The sequence below is a fragment of the Phasianus colchicus genome, chromosome 13 (assembly GCF_987193195.1).
Source record: "Phasianus colchicus chromosome 13, bPhaCol1.hap1.1, whole genome shotgun sequence".
Lineage (NCBI taxonomy): Eukaryota > Metazoa > Chordata > Aves > Galliformes > Phasianidae > Phasianus > Phasianus colchicus.
The window spans coordinates 11,206,152-11,222,394 of NC_143448.1; the positions used below are offsets into that span (position 1 = coordinate 11,206,152).

A 16,243-nucleotide genomic window follows, 5' to 3' on the forward strand; every position below is an offset into this window, starting at 1 on the left:
TGACTGATTTCAAACACTGCGTAACATTACTTTATTCCGAATGGTGCAGGCACAAACTGGGATCAAAGTAAGGGAGAGAAGATGGTAGCTGACTCAAATCTTAATTCTGTAGTCTCCCTACCTTTTGTAGCAAACCACTTCAGTGATTCTCTGACATTACAAAGTGCTTCCATAAAATCTGAAATGAATCTTCCCTTCTGAAATTTAATTTCATTATTTCTTACTCCATCTTACATGAACACAAAGGACAGAACAACGCCATGACTTCTGGCAGCTTCTTACATACCTGATGACTACCGATTTTCCTTCTTAGTCTTCTCTTCTGTAAAAGTCAGTCTTTCTAGTTTGTCCTCAGAAGCCCTATTTTCTGGATGTCTGACTACTACATGTCTCTCCAGTTACTCACTATTCTAAGTCATGTAGTCACGCATGCATGCGGGATTTAAGGCCACGATACCCAAAGTGAAGAGCTTAATCCTTATTTCATGGTTTATGTAGGTTATGGTCATGTTAAAATACATGACCTCTGCACAGTTTTGCACAAATTATTTATTAGACTGTATTCAAGGCCTAGAAAAGGTATCTTTTTAAAATATATAGCCAATCTTACCACTGCGTACTGAGCAGAACATGGAAAAAACAGAATTCTCACTACTAACTTATACAATTTCTCAACTGATACACAGCTTTATGTGAATACTGAGGACAAAACCTCTCCCAAGTGTTCAAATTTCCCTTCAGAATGGATAATACCAAGGAGAACATTGTTTAATTTAGAAGATGGCCTAATATCATTAGAAATTAACTAATATGGAACAAGAATTCATAGGATCATACAACATCCAGAGCTGGAAAGGACCCGCCAGGTTCCTTTAAGTCCAACTTTTGGCTCCACAAAGGACTACATAAAAGGTTTAAACTATTGTTTGATTTTTAATTACTTAGACTTGTTAATTTGGGGCAGTGGGATGCTGCATTTATTTTGCTTTTACTATCATTTATTTTTTAAACTGGACATGAGTTTCCCCAAATAAGAAAGAGGTTATTGTATTTCTAGCTGTAAGTTTAAATCTGATAGAAAACTACCAATTAGAATTATGTAAATAGTACAATTTAATTACAATTTATCTTATTTCATGAAATCTTTAAATTTAGTGCAAGTCTTTGTACAGAAGTAACCACTAAATATCTCATTCGACCAGCTAGAACATAGCCACTGTCAATAACTTAGTATTTTTGAGAACAAAGATAAAATGCTTCTCTTTTTGTCAGCATTAGTCACAAATACAAAAGCAAGGCAGAGAGAACTTTCGGTGTAGTAGTGATTTTTAAATACAAGTCCAATTAAGAAGGAACAACACAAATTCACATGCAAAACAAAATCTCCCAAAGTAACTTACCTCAATGTCTTGTAGGCTGAATTCTTTTTGATCTTTGAAATTTGCAGCGCCTGCACTCAGTTCCATCAGCATTTTTGCTATTTCTGGTTTTATTGCTGCTGTGAGTCGACTCGCTGCTTCCATGACATGTTCCTGCACGTCTTTCAGTTGCATAGCTGCCTTAGAATAGTGAGAGTTCCTAAATACACTGCTGAAAAGGTCTGTAAGGAAAGTGCTCGTACGGCAAAATACGTTGAGTGCATCCAGATATTTGGAGATTCCCTGCTGGATGTCTGCAATTGGAGTCGTATGGGATACAGGGTGACTGCAGCTGCCTGCAGCAGCTGAGGTGACCAGGGGAGATGTTGGGGTTGTAGATGCCAGTGGTGCGCTCAGGGTCCTGCCTAGCTCAGGCATTTGATACTGCTGGTGTTGCTGCACTTTTTGCTTGGACCCGCCAAGCAAAAAGCGCCGCTTATAGTCCATTTTGCTTTCTTGTGCACTACAGCAATACATAAGTGAGTGCTTGTCCGAAAACTTCTTGAGTTAACAATCACTTGTCAAATTCCTTCCCCAAATATATAGTTATGTACAGTAACAGTGGAGGACTGTGTACATAGGTTTCACAAAAGGCATTTCAAAAAGGCAAGCGTCTGTATAATCCGTATCAGCAGTGAGAAAGGCAGCAGATTTGCTGACTTAGTATTTTCAGTGTTCAGTGCAGCCCTGCTGCAGTTATAAACTGTAATCAGAAAGCAAACCAAAGTATCTTAATAATGCTCTGTCTGGTCGGTATTCCACTCTGCACACAGAAAAGCAGAGAAGTTATCGCCTACAGTTTCTTCATGAGCATATTATCATTACTTGCTGTTATGTATACAAAAATTCTGTCAATGCAAATAATATTTTTAGAAGCAATACTTTAATACAATTTTCCAATTAGTAGTGTCAGGAAAAGTGGAGCAAACCACCGATCAACAGCGATTATAAAAGCAGTGCAGAGGCGCCTTCCTTAAAAAAAGCAAATCCTTATGTCAGCAGATCTTCAAATGTCTTGACAGATCCAGTCTGCCAAATTAGTTTACTTGTAGTGTCTCTTCTTAATACTAGAGCGAAAAAAAATCCGGACTCTGTATAGAGAAGACTTTCCAAGTGTAAGCTACTGAAAATTAGAGTGTTTATTACTGCAAGCCTTCTTCCCCTTTCTTTGTTTGTTGAGGTAGTTGTTTCTGTTGTAACATTAAGTGGTGGTGCTTCCAGACTGCACTTGCCCTCGACTGTAGACTCAGAACAAAAATGCACAAATGTATTTGTAAGGCCTCTAGGTCATTTCCTGCAAAGGAGAAAAAAAGTGCTTCAAATGTCATGAAACAATGAGAAGTATTACAATTTTACCATCCCAGTATGCTGCACAAGCACATACTGCTGACAATACCTAAGACTGGAAGGAAGGAGGAGTTCACTGACTGTTTGAAAGGCAGTTACAAGCTGGCATCAACATGGTACTAAACTCAACACTGATTAATATTTTCTTACTAATTCTTCTATCCTGGATTGACAAACTTGGGACTAATGGTTAATCCCCACTGCAACCCTTCTACAGATAAGAACAGCAGAGGTCTGCTAATGCTCAGGGGGAGTTCTCATTTTCTAACATCATCCTTTTCAAATAACTAAAAAGTCAATGAGACGTTTTTTTCATATACAATAATTCATTGCAGAAACCTGAGACTCCCTTTTTAATAATTTATTATTAAACAGAGAGCTGTCAACAGAGAGCTTTTTTATTATTATTATTATTTAGTACAATGGCAGATCTGCCTATATCCTGAGATCCCATTTCAGGACAATGTCCTGTACCTATCACAGGTGCAGAACTGCCTGAGCAGCAAACTGACCAGACACAAAAGCAGGGAAGATCCACAGCCTCCAGTATCACCCTGCTTCTACCAGCAAGCTCAGGTACAACTAGAGAGCCACAATCACTTTCTGGAAAGCATCTGTAGGAACGTGAAGGGAACCTAAATAACAAGGTCAGTTTGCAACAGGTGGTAGTCAAGTCCAGGCTTGAGAAACTAGGACTTCTGCAAAAAGGCATGGAGATTTTCAGGTCCTTACTCTTAGCCTAACACAGCTCCTGACTGGATAGGGTTTGGCATCACATGATCATGTATAAAGGTTAAGTCATATCTATACAATGATCATAGTGACCCATGATCTCCTCTATACATCTTTGTATATAATTTTATTTTTTTAATATAAAAATATGCGTATTTATTTTCATGTGTGTTAGGGGTGAAAGCCTATACTAGTATCCTGAATAATCAACTTTCTTTCAATTGTAATGTCCCTTTAAAAAAACAAAACACAGAATCTCAGTTCATCTGGTTCTAACTTACAAGCTTAGTATTAAACAGTAACTCTTCTTTTGCCCTCTGAGAACTTTGAAGAATAGTCTAAATTTGATAGAAACCCCTTTAATTCAACAACAATATCTTTCTTTCAGTATTACAACTGAAGTGTGAAATCAGTATTAATGTTGTCAGAACGGCTGGGGGAATGAAGAATTTTATTTTCAGTCAAAAATTCTTCAGATAGGTGGAATAAAGAAACAGTACCAATTTGTTCACATAATGTGTGTAGCAGAAATGCTAAGTCACAGCCTGAAGCAGTGATTGAGCACCTGGTGGGAAGGCAGGGCCAGCCCAGTGGAGCTCAGTGCATGCAGTGCACCTGAGTGACCAGAAGTGGTGGAGCTAGGATGCACCCCTTCCCAGCCCTCATTTAAGGGTTGGCCATGGAGGTGAGGGCATCTCTTGCTGGAGATCCCTGACTACCTGAGGCCTTCCAAAGGTAAGCAGCTCTTCTCCTTTGTTTCTGTGGCTGCTGCATTTGGGTACATTCTCATTTGCTGTAGCCAACAACTTTGCCACCCCGCTGTTATTGCAGTACTTTCATCCCATTATAGCATTACAGTGTGTTTTGACATATGTATGAAACACAACCTCACAGGTTAAAAAAAAAAAAAGAAAAAAAGCTGGAGAGACATAGCAGGGCAGAACATCATACAGGGAGCCAGATCATCTCACACCCACTAAAACAGACATACAAGTTTTTCAGGAAGTCACTACTGCAGATAGTTCTGCTTCTGAGATTAAGAGCAAATTTTCTTCTACATTAGCACTTTCAAAAACATGATAAACAGATAAAACACAGCAGGCATTCCCCACATGCATTTGAACATCCCTTACTAAAGTACTTCAAGCTGATTACTTCATTTCCTAATAACTAACTTTACGCTTCTCATAGAATTCACAGTGAATGCATCAAAGTGCAGTAAACTCATTAAAATAGAATTTTCTAGAAGGTCTCAATATCATATGAAAGACAGAAAACATTTTCCTCCTTGCTTTACAAGCCTCAGTGCCATACAGTGGAGAGCAAGATTAAATCATTTGTCTTGACTGCATAAAAATGTAGACAGAACAAGAGAGTTTGTTAATTTATATGCACTGTGTAAGTAAATTGGTGATTATTTTCCCTAACTAGACATGAGTTTCACATTGCAGAAGAAGTTAAAAAATAATCATGCAACATGCGTTAATTAGTGCCAGAAATAAAAAAGCTAATAAGAAGGAGTTTGAGCTATACAGCACTGGATTATACAAGCACATTAGAGATGCACTATAATTTGGCTCTTCTGGTTACACACTGAGCCTCTTAGGAAGCTAAGGCACTGAACTGATAACGCAAACCTGCTACACTCAGAAAGAACACATGAAATGCAAAGTGGTAGGAAATACAAACACACCATTTTTTTTTTCTATTAACAAACATTAGAGATCAGTATGTCTTACAGACAATTTCATAGTCAAATATGCAATTCTTCAACATTTCACAGGCGTCAAAATTAAAACCAACACAAGTTCAAAGAAGACAGCTTATGTCTTCTGCATCTGTAAAGACATTTATTTGAGGAGAGGAAAGATTGACACTTCTGAACACTATGCATGTGGGGAACAGTACATGTATTACATATTCTATAATGAGACTCCAACATGCTATGTATAAAGTAAACACTCTTCCTTTTGTATCTTTCCCTGAAAAAAGTGAAGAGAGGCCTGTTCCCACGCTCTGTTCTCCCTCCTCAATACTACTGCTGCACCACAGCTCTTGGGGACTCTGTATTACAACAATTTGAACTTTGTGACAGTCCAAATCTTGCTGAATTAGAAAAAATGCAAAGGATTTCATTCTGGTGATACAAGAACAACATGCTATCTGTCCAACATATAACTGTGAGGTTTGTACGAGTATTTCATTTTGTAGGAAACGCAAATATTCAGTAATCTAGTACAGAAGACTGAAAACAGCATACCACAAATGAAGAAGTTGTATTCCCTCCCTATGTAATCAAGGCCAAAAAGTTGTTCATATGCTATTCAAAGTTAAAAATAGTACTAACATACAGCGTAAAGCAAGCTCTACATTGAATGCCATTCCACTGAAAGCTGTAGAGTGCTACTGAAAAAGCTCATCACCTTGTTTATGCTCTTACTGCAAGGGATTGTTACATATTTGAACTTCCACACGCCGTTGAGCAGACTTCCACATGAGCTGCTCTAACAGTTGTCACATATACATAGAGGAAAAACTGCAAATTGAATTCACTTTTTTTTTTTTAAACATGGAGTACCCAATTTTTTTTGTTTGTTTATTTGTTTAGATGCTTCCCAAGAAATGCCAAGTATTTTTCCCAGCTTCACTGATTGTGAGAGACACAAAATAACATGGAAGAGTCTCATACAAATAGAATTTGGCACCTTCCACTTTTTTTTTCCCATGAGCAACATGAGGCCTAATCCCTAATCTGCTCCATATGCTATTACCCTGCAATAAGAGGAGGTAACATTTTCTCTGAATCAATAAAGGAAATTAAGTGGAGGAAGTAGGGATAAAATACACAAGTCTATCACTAGTCAGGCCAGTTACACAGTTACTGCCAAAGTCCTTCCAGTCAACTTACTTGTCATCTACATAAACGTTCTGCAGACCGTACTGGTGTTGCAGTTTAACCCAGCAGCAGCTTAGCACCGCACAGCCCTTTGCTCACTCCCTCCTTCCCAGTGAGATGGAGGAGAGAACAAGAAAAAAAAAAAGACAGAACGGGTATATTGAGATATTTATCATGTTTTAAAATGGATTCTGATCTCAATTTTAGGAACTGCTTGCAAAAGTGGCCTCTGTGAAGTTTAATGTTATTTCAGTGAAAGGGCAATAAATGCATAAATAACATACATACCAATAAGATGATCTGAAATACTCTCCAAAAAAAGCTCAGGTTACAATTAACACTTAAGTATTGTACCTCCTTTAGCATGACGCACTCCCCCAAACTCAGGATGAGCTTATCTCCACAAGCACCATTCATGTAAAACAATCAAATACAAAAATAACTAAGTGCAATTAACATTCCCAAAAAGGTTACTGCAAAAGAAACAACCCCAGTGGCCAGATGACTTACCAGGAAAAGGGCTGAACAAACAAAGTCTACTGCAAGGCCAAAAGGTCAGCGAGCTACCTCTACCAGCGAGGGCCTCCTGTGAGAGCACACCAAGTCCCACTCAATTCCAGTTACACAAATTTGTGCAAATCCACAAGTTACTCCACTACTAAAGAAGTTATTCCACCTTTCAATTCTGCTGCCAGTAATGAGTACAGTGGATCCTATTCCTGGCCAGGCTACCCAAAGTCCAGATGTGGTTACCATCAAAAATAATCTGAAATGATCTTAGACATCTGAAGAGCAAACCAGAAGCAAAGTGGTAAGGAAAGCCCACATGCTATTTCCGTAAGACCAGCCTCCCAACATTCTCGCCAACAGCAGGATCAGAACTGAAGACCTTACCTAAACAACACAGGTTTGTGTATCTCGCACTCACTGGTTACAGACTATTATTTCAGTGGTCAAAAGCAGGGACCACCAGCAGGGAAGGACAGCTGGCCCAGCCCATGGCCATGAGACAGGCCCTGCTTTCCTCACCACTGCAGGGGTCCTATGAGCAAAGACAAAGGCATGGAAGGGATGACAGCAAGGATAGAAGGGACAATAGCAGGGATTTTGCAGAAAGAAGCAGAGAGGCCAGCAGTGTGCAGCACAGCAGAAAGTTCAACAAGAGATACGAGAAGTCACTCTTAAGCGTGCACCTTGTAAATTAGGCTGCACCAGCATACTCAAGGCACAAACTAATCATATCAAGTTCTCATCCAGACAGAAGAGCCATAGCTGTCTGCAGTGTGAGAGGTTTGTTTTTTTTTCTTCTCCTTTAAGTAGAATACATATGGTAGATGAGAGTAAGAGTGAACTAGGACAAAATGTGCTCTTTCCTCTAAACAAACTTTTCAGGATCCTAGAAAATTAACAGGCTAAGAAAAATACCCTACAAGTAGTTCCCAACTGCCTTTTTTCTTCCCAATTTTAAGACAGACACAAAGAAATTGCACAGATTTTAACTGTGAACTGATTCATTTCAAACTACTCCAAACTAAAGATGGATTGCATCCACAGCAACAGAGTATGGTAAGCATCTACAACACATACTTATTTAAAAAGACTAGAAATTAACATCCATAGGCCAGAGATTATGAATAAAGAATAACAGAGCTCATTAACAGATTTCATAACCTAAGAACTTCCATTCTGCCATCAAGTAGAACATCTCTACTCTCAATTAATATAACACTTCTAATAGTATTTAAGTTGCCATATCAATAATAATGAGAACATAAAGGAGTTTCTCAGTAGCAGTGTAACACTCCATTTGTAACAAAGAAACACCATAGAACTAAGCTACATTACAGGGATTATGCAGTTAAAAACGTAAGAGTTATAAAAAGATAACAGTATATGTATTTCTGGAAAATTCTAAATTATGTGTTTTGGAAGAAAGCTTATATAAACATAGGAATAAACCTGCAATACAAAAAAGCATAGTATTAGCTTGTGGAACATGACTGACAGTAAGAAGTTACAATAACAAGAGATTACTTCTCATATATTACTTACAAAAGGTAACAAAAATGTTTACTATTATTAACATTTTAAACTTACTTTCCTGGTAAGAATTCAGTTGTTTGTTTGTTTGTTTTATAAGGTGAATTACACTTAGAAGCAGTGTCTTTCCCATTGCTCCTTAGTCACATACTCAAGATTTCAAACAATTCACCTTCCTGGCTGAGGAAACAGTTTTGGTGGGAGAGGATGCCTGTGCCAATGGCTCAGCCTCCCAGCTGGCACTATGCACCACTTAAACTCAGCTGCCTTTGGTCAGGTGCCTGTACTTATTCTACAAAGCCAGAAGGAAAAAACCTGGGCTGAGAGTCTTTCTAACAGCGTGGGCTGCAACCACTGGAATATCCAAGCACCTTTTGCATTTGAAAATGTCTATTTGAGGAGGGCAAAGAGAGACAGAAATAGCCTATAACAGCAATATCATTTTAGTTCTTGCTAGATCATGGATTGCTTTTGTAGGGATTCCTTGTTGGCTGCTTGCCCAGAACAGTTGGAGGGGGGAAAAAAAAAACAAAACAAGAAATAGGCAAGCCAATCCTTAGCAAGCCCATAAAGCTCCTGCTGGAAACATCCCCCTTCCAGCATCTACCCTTTCTAATATTGGCTCATCAGACACTGTAACACACTCTCCTGGCTATTCCAGGGCTGGACGGATGTCAACGGCCACAGCACTAAATCTGCTCAATGCCTTCCCTTCTGCCAGTTGGGGACCACAGCTCACAAAACACAATCCACAGGGAGTGGATAGTTACCCATAGTTTAACTTGACTCAAACTGAGCATTCTATTGAGCTGTAAGTAAATCTAAACAGACCAATTTGTTAATAACAGAAACTGATTTTCTCATTTAGTAGTGAAACATTTACAAATAGAAGCATGGAGATTTATTAAATTTAAGTGGGAGGCTTCAGCAACTTCATTTATTAGCTTGTCAAAGACAAATTTCACTGATGAAGTATCTAATATTTATAGACAGTCTCTGAAACTATTTATTATGTTTTGTCTAGGCCTTTTTTTCCCCTCTAAAATGACCCTCCTTAAAATAACATTATTAACTTATTTGTGCCAACTTGTGTTTTTTGGGCTTGTACAGAAAAATACTCTAGAAGCACAACTATGCTAGATGTCCTAAATGAAAAGCAAAAACAAAAATAACCCCACCTCTTCTGCCCAAAGAAACAAATCACTAAGGAGTGTTTTTCTATGACAGACAGAACTGAAGAACACTAAAAAACACATTTTCAGAACTAGATAAGGACTGAAAATCTTGACTACTCAGCACTGCACCACCTCACCTTAAGCAAGTACTTAACCCTTCAGGAAAGGATCCATAGTCCTGAACTATCCAACTGTACTCCCTATAAAATACATGTGCAAGGTAGGTAATCTTCTAAACCAAATTCAGCATTGTCAGTATACTGAATGCATTTTTTTCCCAGGGCACTGCCCCAGAACTATGTCAGACAGCTTCTCACATTTTGTTTTAAGTAAAACCTGTAACAAAGAATGACACTAACTGAAATCTCAGCAGTAAGACATGACAGCAAAAGGAAAAGCTAGTGAAAGGAATGTGTTATACCAAACCTTCTTTCAGCCTTGAGTACTTCTCTGGACGTCAAAAATAGATGCCTGTGTCAGATCAGGATCACTGTTTCAATCCTCCCTTGGCAGTAGGTGCTTCTCTGATTTAAGAACGGGACCAGTTCTCTTTTGAAAGAAAATTGTGCATGAAGAAAAGGAAGATAATGCCCATTCTTGATATGGTAGCTTAAAGCATTCTCAGAAAGTATGAAAAACTACTGTGCAGTGTGATTCACAGCCAGAGACTCAAGACCCTTCTCCAAATCCCCAAAGGGTGCACTAAACAGCCACAAGCATTCACACTTTTGCTCTCTCAGAACTGTATAACATGCTAAGATGAACAAAGATTCATGGTACCACAGTGAGAGCAAGCATAAACATCATAAGCTTTCCATAAAAAAAGACACAGCTCTGCCTCTCAATATATTGTTTACAAAGTTCCTTCATTCTCATCACTACCTACAGGACTGCTTGGGAAGAGACGCCTGCTGTCTCTGAAAGTAAGCCACTTGCAGCCAAAGTACTGAAGGCCATGGCTTCAAGGAAGAGATGGAAAGCAGACAATTTTCTAGAAAAGTCTGAGAATAAGTTAACATCTACTCCCACAAATGGGATTTTTCAGCCACAGAGCTCCTTTCCCACTGAAGGGAAGGCAAGAAAATAATGAACTACAGAAAATACTAAATTAAAACACGTATGGAACAGCAATATTAGTCAGTGAGGCTTGTACATTGTGGCCCAGTTACAGTCACTTCAGATAATGTACCGTCTTTCCTTCGAAATCCACACAGCACATCATATGTTCAGAGATGCACCTAGAAGACTTTTTAAACTGCAGAAGCCGCCTATGTGTTTTTTAGTTAAAAGGTAGCAGCAAAAACAAGTACTAAGAAAACAATAATTGTTTTTTATTTCTCTATTAAGTACAAAACCAAGGCTTCCCATGCTTCTGCAGAAGACCAGCTTTCACTGAAAGCACAACAAAGAACAACAACAAAACACAGACAATGGTACAGACTCATAGCAGACATTTCCAACCGGAAGGCGTTTAATCTTTGAGCTCAATTCAGCAATGGACTATAGCATATGATTAATTCCAGTAAAGTTAGTAGCATCTCTCACATACTCAAGTACTTTGTTAAATCATGAATTACAGTTTTCTAGCATAAATAAATGCCAGATGTATTTTTCAGTATTATCAAGTGGAACAAGAAGATTTTAATATGCATTGTAAAATGAATGCTAAAGTTTTCTAAATTTTTTCCTTGCCTAAATCTCTTCAACAATTTGCTTTTTGCAAATTGCTTTGAAAAGCCTACTTACTGTTGAGTCAGTGCAGATGAAGGATTCGAAGAAGGCTTAATTCCTACTTGTTTAAAATGATTTGTTCGTGGTCTCAAATACTTCATGAAAAGCTTCTGCATCCATGGAAACAGGAATGATTCCTACCCTTTGGCAAAGTGCTTACAGATATAATTGAAATTCTCTTCTTTCAAAGTCAGGTTCTTCTGAGGAAGTTTTCATTACCCCCAAACAAATCATACCTTAAACAAGACTTGGAAAGACAAATGGGAGTAAGAACCCAAGTCAAATACTACCGTGTTTAAGCATGACATACCACATACATTATTATAAATATACACAAAGGATAGCATAACTTTACAGGACTGAGGGACTAAAATAAGAGATGGGATTCATTATGGATAAATTTATCAACACAAGTGTGGGAAAAACATTTGTAGCCTCACATGGAAAGTGATGGGCTCCGGCCTGATCTTGGTTTACAACTATTTTTGTTGAACTGTCAGACTGATGGTGAAGTTAAAAGAGTTAAAAGAATAAGTCTTAGATTAGCAAAGGAGCTTCTTGAGGGGCAGGGGGGTGTAGGATGAAGGAGGGAGGGGGACATTGGGAAAACCAGAAAACATAGCTATGTTCCTATAAATTCACTTTTCACTCATATTCCACATTTAACATGCTATGCTGGTCTCCATATCCTTTCCTCCACAGCGGGTCCCTTTGGCTTTACTAGAGACCAACCGCAGGCTCAGGGTGCCCTACATGCAACAGATCACTGAAGACAGTTTTACAAATCTGTAGCCCTCAAGTTTACCCTGTTCCTGCCTTTCCCTAGGTATCCATTTAGAACCACTGTGGAGTTACATAAGGCTGAATTAGATCCATTGTGAAGTCTGAATGTAGCCTTTTTTTTTTTTTTTTTTTTACCTCCTTAATCACTACAACTTACAGATTATCAGAAGCAGCACATAGCAGTGACATCCTATTTACAGCTGCTCTTTGAAACAGCTGATTGAGAAATCAATGAATGAAAAACACTTCTGTTAACTTCTAGACAAGGCTTCCAGCCAACACAGAAACTACGCCTCACAAATGCACAGTACTTGCACTTATTAGCATATACATATTTGGAATTCAATCTTCTACACTGAAATAAATATCCCTAAACTACATTCCTAGGCAGTTCAAGCAACATAAGAAAGAAAACTAAAACTCAGAGTCACTTCAGTACCCAAAGATTTTAGTAGTGTTAGACAAAAGTAATGTTTCAAGGCAATGAAAATTATAAATCATCTGTATATTTAAAGCTCTTCTGTGAAGAAAACATCTTTGCATAATAGAAGCATGAGACAGATTATGTACAAAAAATTCTGAGAAGCCTTTATGAGATTTTTTGCCTGTTTATAGCAAGGATGATGACACGTTTCAAAACATTTGGAGTAACTCAACATCAACCATCTTTCCTTTCCCAAATTACTATTCTGCTTCTAAATTCTCAGTGCTTGCCACAGAATAGAACTGCAACATTCTCTTGATACTAAACTACATAAAGAAAAAAAAAAGAATTAAAGTCCTACAAACATGTTTTCTTACTTGCATTTAATATACTAATCTTTGTCTACGTACACAAATGAAATGGCTACTATTTCCAAGTATTTCCACATGCAAACTGTTCACTTTTTCATATTTAGTAACTGTGTTGCCCTTCTATTTCCTTGTGACTGATACTTAGGACTAATTCAATATTTACTTGTTTTTCAATATTTACAATATTTATTCTCTTCAGCACACTTTAGAGGCTTTATCTATTTGAATATTTTCCTTCCCCCTCACCCAACTCATTCACTGAAAGTCTCCTAGTTGAGAAGCATTAAGCATTCTGAAATACAAATTTCATCTCCAGAAATAGAAAACAGGAGTACCTCATATCAGAAAAACTGACATCAGCACATGCACTTACTGTCTCCTGACAGTTGCAACCATGAGCTTTTTTGTCATCTAGCTAATGCAGAGATTCATGTCTCTGCACTACAGCTCCAGTGTTCTGACTTTCCAAATGGTTTATAGGCTTACTGTGTTTGAGCAGCAGCAGATTCATCAGTGTGCAGCTGGAGTTTTGCCCAGGATAACAAACTATTCTATACAGAAGAGAGGGACATGATAATTAGGCCTTTCATATCCCTCTCATGTTGAAAATTATGGAATTATCAGAAAACTGTAATCATGGAAAATGTTAAACTAAGGAGAATGTATTTTTATAGCAAATGAACATAATTATGTTTACCATATTTGGGCCCAAAGTTGGCTGGCAATTCAGTCTGTATATAGACAGCAATATCTGATTCACAGTCACAGGATATGAATAAACCAGGGCAACCCAGTGTGCACAGCAGTCTCTCCTACAACAAAACCAAACATCCATGTGTACATAACGCTACAAATGCATCTTACAACACTACTGCAAATCACAATTTCCTGAGTTTTAGTAGGTGAATAATTTTAACCTTGATTCCAAAATCCTTCTTGAACTCATCCTTATGACAAGAGACTTTTTGAAACTGTCAAAATGCTTTGCTTCCAAAAAATCTACATTTTTATAAACTAAATTATGTAGAAGTAATTTCTGTAACTGATGAATGAGCAGTAGTGACAAGTAATTTCAGTTCCTAAAGATTAAAAACTAGAAATAGCAGCATGCATACTTCATAACCTTTCTTCACTTTTTCCAATCAAAAGAGCTGCTTGTGTCTTCAGCACAATTATTTCCCTCCTCATTAAGACCAGAATTTATAAGTCTTAATTATATATAGATGAGACTTAAAATAGCACTAACTCATACTGTACAGTCATGGGTCAAAATGTGATTAGTTAGAAAAGATCAAATGTAGTAGTATCCTCCAGTTTTTACATTTCTAATAAATATCTAAAGGGAAAAACATAGCAACTCCTTGCCAACTGTAATCTTTTGCCCCTCAAGTACACCCAAAACTTACCAAGTTCTGCCTAGATAAAAATGTTCAGTTGCTCAATTTTCTGTAAGTCCCATTAACAACTGGGCCAAGCAGAAGTGAAGCACCAGGGACAAAAGCACTCTCCTCTTGCCCTTCTTAAGCAAGCCCATGTGTTCCAGCAGTTACTCCACGTTTACTACAATGGCAACAGCTTAAACCAGACTCCTGCATTTACTGTCATCTATTAGCTGCTTCAGTAAACCTGCTCTCTATCTGAGTCCATAGAATAATTTGCTGCCTTTTATCCACACAATATAAATGTCAAAATGGGCCACAGGTCAACTTAAAATTCAAAAAACTGCAGACTAAAAGCTAAGGGCTCTTAGAGCACACTTTGGCCTCCATCCACTCCTTACACTGACAGCTGGGAGAAATTCTGGTTTCTCAGAGACCTACATGATTGAGTTTTACGTTTATATGTTCCCAGGAAGACTAACTTGATTAAAATTGTCTTCTTTATATTAAAAAAGCAGATGTCAATACGTTAGCAAGCTACTGTTCTGCTTCTTTTAAAGAGTTCACACTCTTAATAATGAAGTTTACTGACTTCGTTCAATAAAAATAAATTTACGCATTTGGAAAATAAATCTCACATTCTATAATCACTGTAGATGCTACTAAGGAATAAAAATAACATAACAATTTGCTAACAAATGCATACATGGCATTCCACCAGCACGTCTCTGCAGCACACATGTCTCTGCCAACTTCCAGCTTTAAGCTACTACATTAAATACACAGCATGGAAAGGCACACAGCAGTCAAGCTGATGTTCAGATAAATACTTATGTGACTCGACGTCAAGTGATTTTCTCTTTAAAAAAAAGTTATTAGAAAATATTCCCCAAAGAACTCCCCACATATTTTCCAATAAAATTATCAACTGGGAAATAATTATCTGACCTAATTTACAACATATAACGCACAGTCAGACCACCTCATGATGTCCTGGAAGTAGAAGTACTGACAGTTTCATGTAAACAGCTAAGCTCTCATCCATCCGCATGATTTGTCACCAGGTTATTTATTATGTGCCAAAATTTCTGCATGGCGTTGTGCAAGAAATTTCTCTCCCAGTAGAGGACACAGAGAGATATTTATGCTGGTATAATACATCTTGGAGAAGACACTACATTTATGCTTCAACCCATAAAAGAAATTAACATGATGTGATCTATTGACTAGAAACTAGAGAAAGACATCCCTAAGCAAAGCTGAACACTTAAATTTTGCCAGATCTTTCTGAAAACTCAAGTGTCCTTTTCCCTTTGAAGCATCCAGTATCATCAGCCCAAGATACCCCACATAAATATACCACTGGAAGATCCTAACTTCACACCTCATTAACTGAGCCTCTGTATTTCAATATTCATTAACAGAGCTGATTTCCATGCACAAATGAAGATTGGAAAGCATTTAAAATATACCTAGTATCTACTGACGTGTCACTTTAAAAAATAACTACCAAATGCAAGGCTTACATTTATGTGGTCTAAGCCAAACGACACTCCTTCCCGACACCTCATGTTGGCAAAGGGCCTTCTGCTGCAGAAACTGTGACACAGTACCACTCTGCCAGCCATAGCATGTGGCACTGATGCCAAACACACTTAAGCAATGTTTCATTAGGAGCTGATGCACCTACCAGTGATCCGGCCAGACCCCTTTCAAACACATTTCCCAAGTGCTACATTTAGAAAAAGCGACCTTTTTGCCACTGGGTCTGTTTGTGCAGAGAGCGTGCCAACAGCCCAGGCAGAGCCACCCACCTCAGCAGTCCCAAGCACTGTCCATGACTAATTGGGCAGGGACAAGTGATGGTACGCAAAAGGCGACCAGCCGTAACACTGGGTGCCCAGGAGACGCCTGGTAAATTTTACTTAATATATTACATCCCCCCCA

General features: G+C 38.1%; 1 protein-coding gene across 4 annotated transcripts in view; it reads right to left on the reverse strand.

The window, feature by feature from the left end:
- GARRE1 (granule associated Rac and RHOG effector 1) overlaps positions 1–16,243 on the reverse strand; it is a 55,109-nt gene that overhangs the window by 24,080 nt on the left and 14,786 nt on the right. For all 4 annotated transcript variants that reach the window (XM_090149333.1, XM_031614989.2, XM_090149332.1 and 1 more), the window contains exon 2: positions 1,401–2,712. In XM_090149333.1, coding sequence (XP_090005459.1) covers positions 1,401–1,895 — 495 coding nt within the window. In that variant the 5' untranslated portion in view covers positions 1,896–2,712. The remainder of the gene's footprint in view (positions 1–1,400; positions 2,713–16,243) is intronic.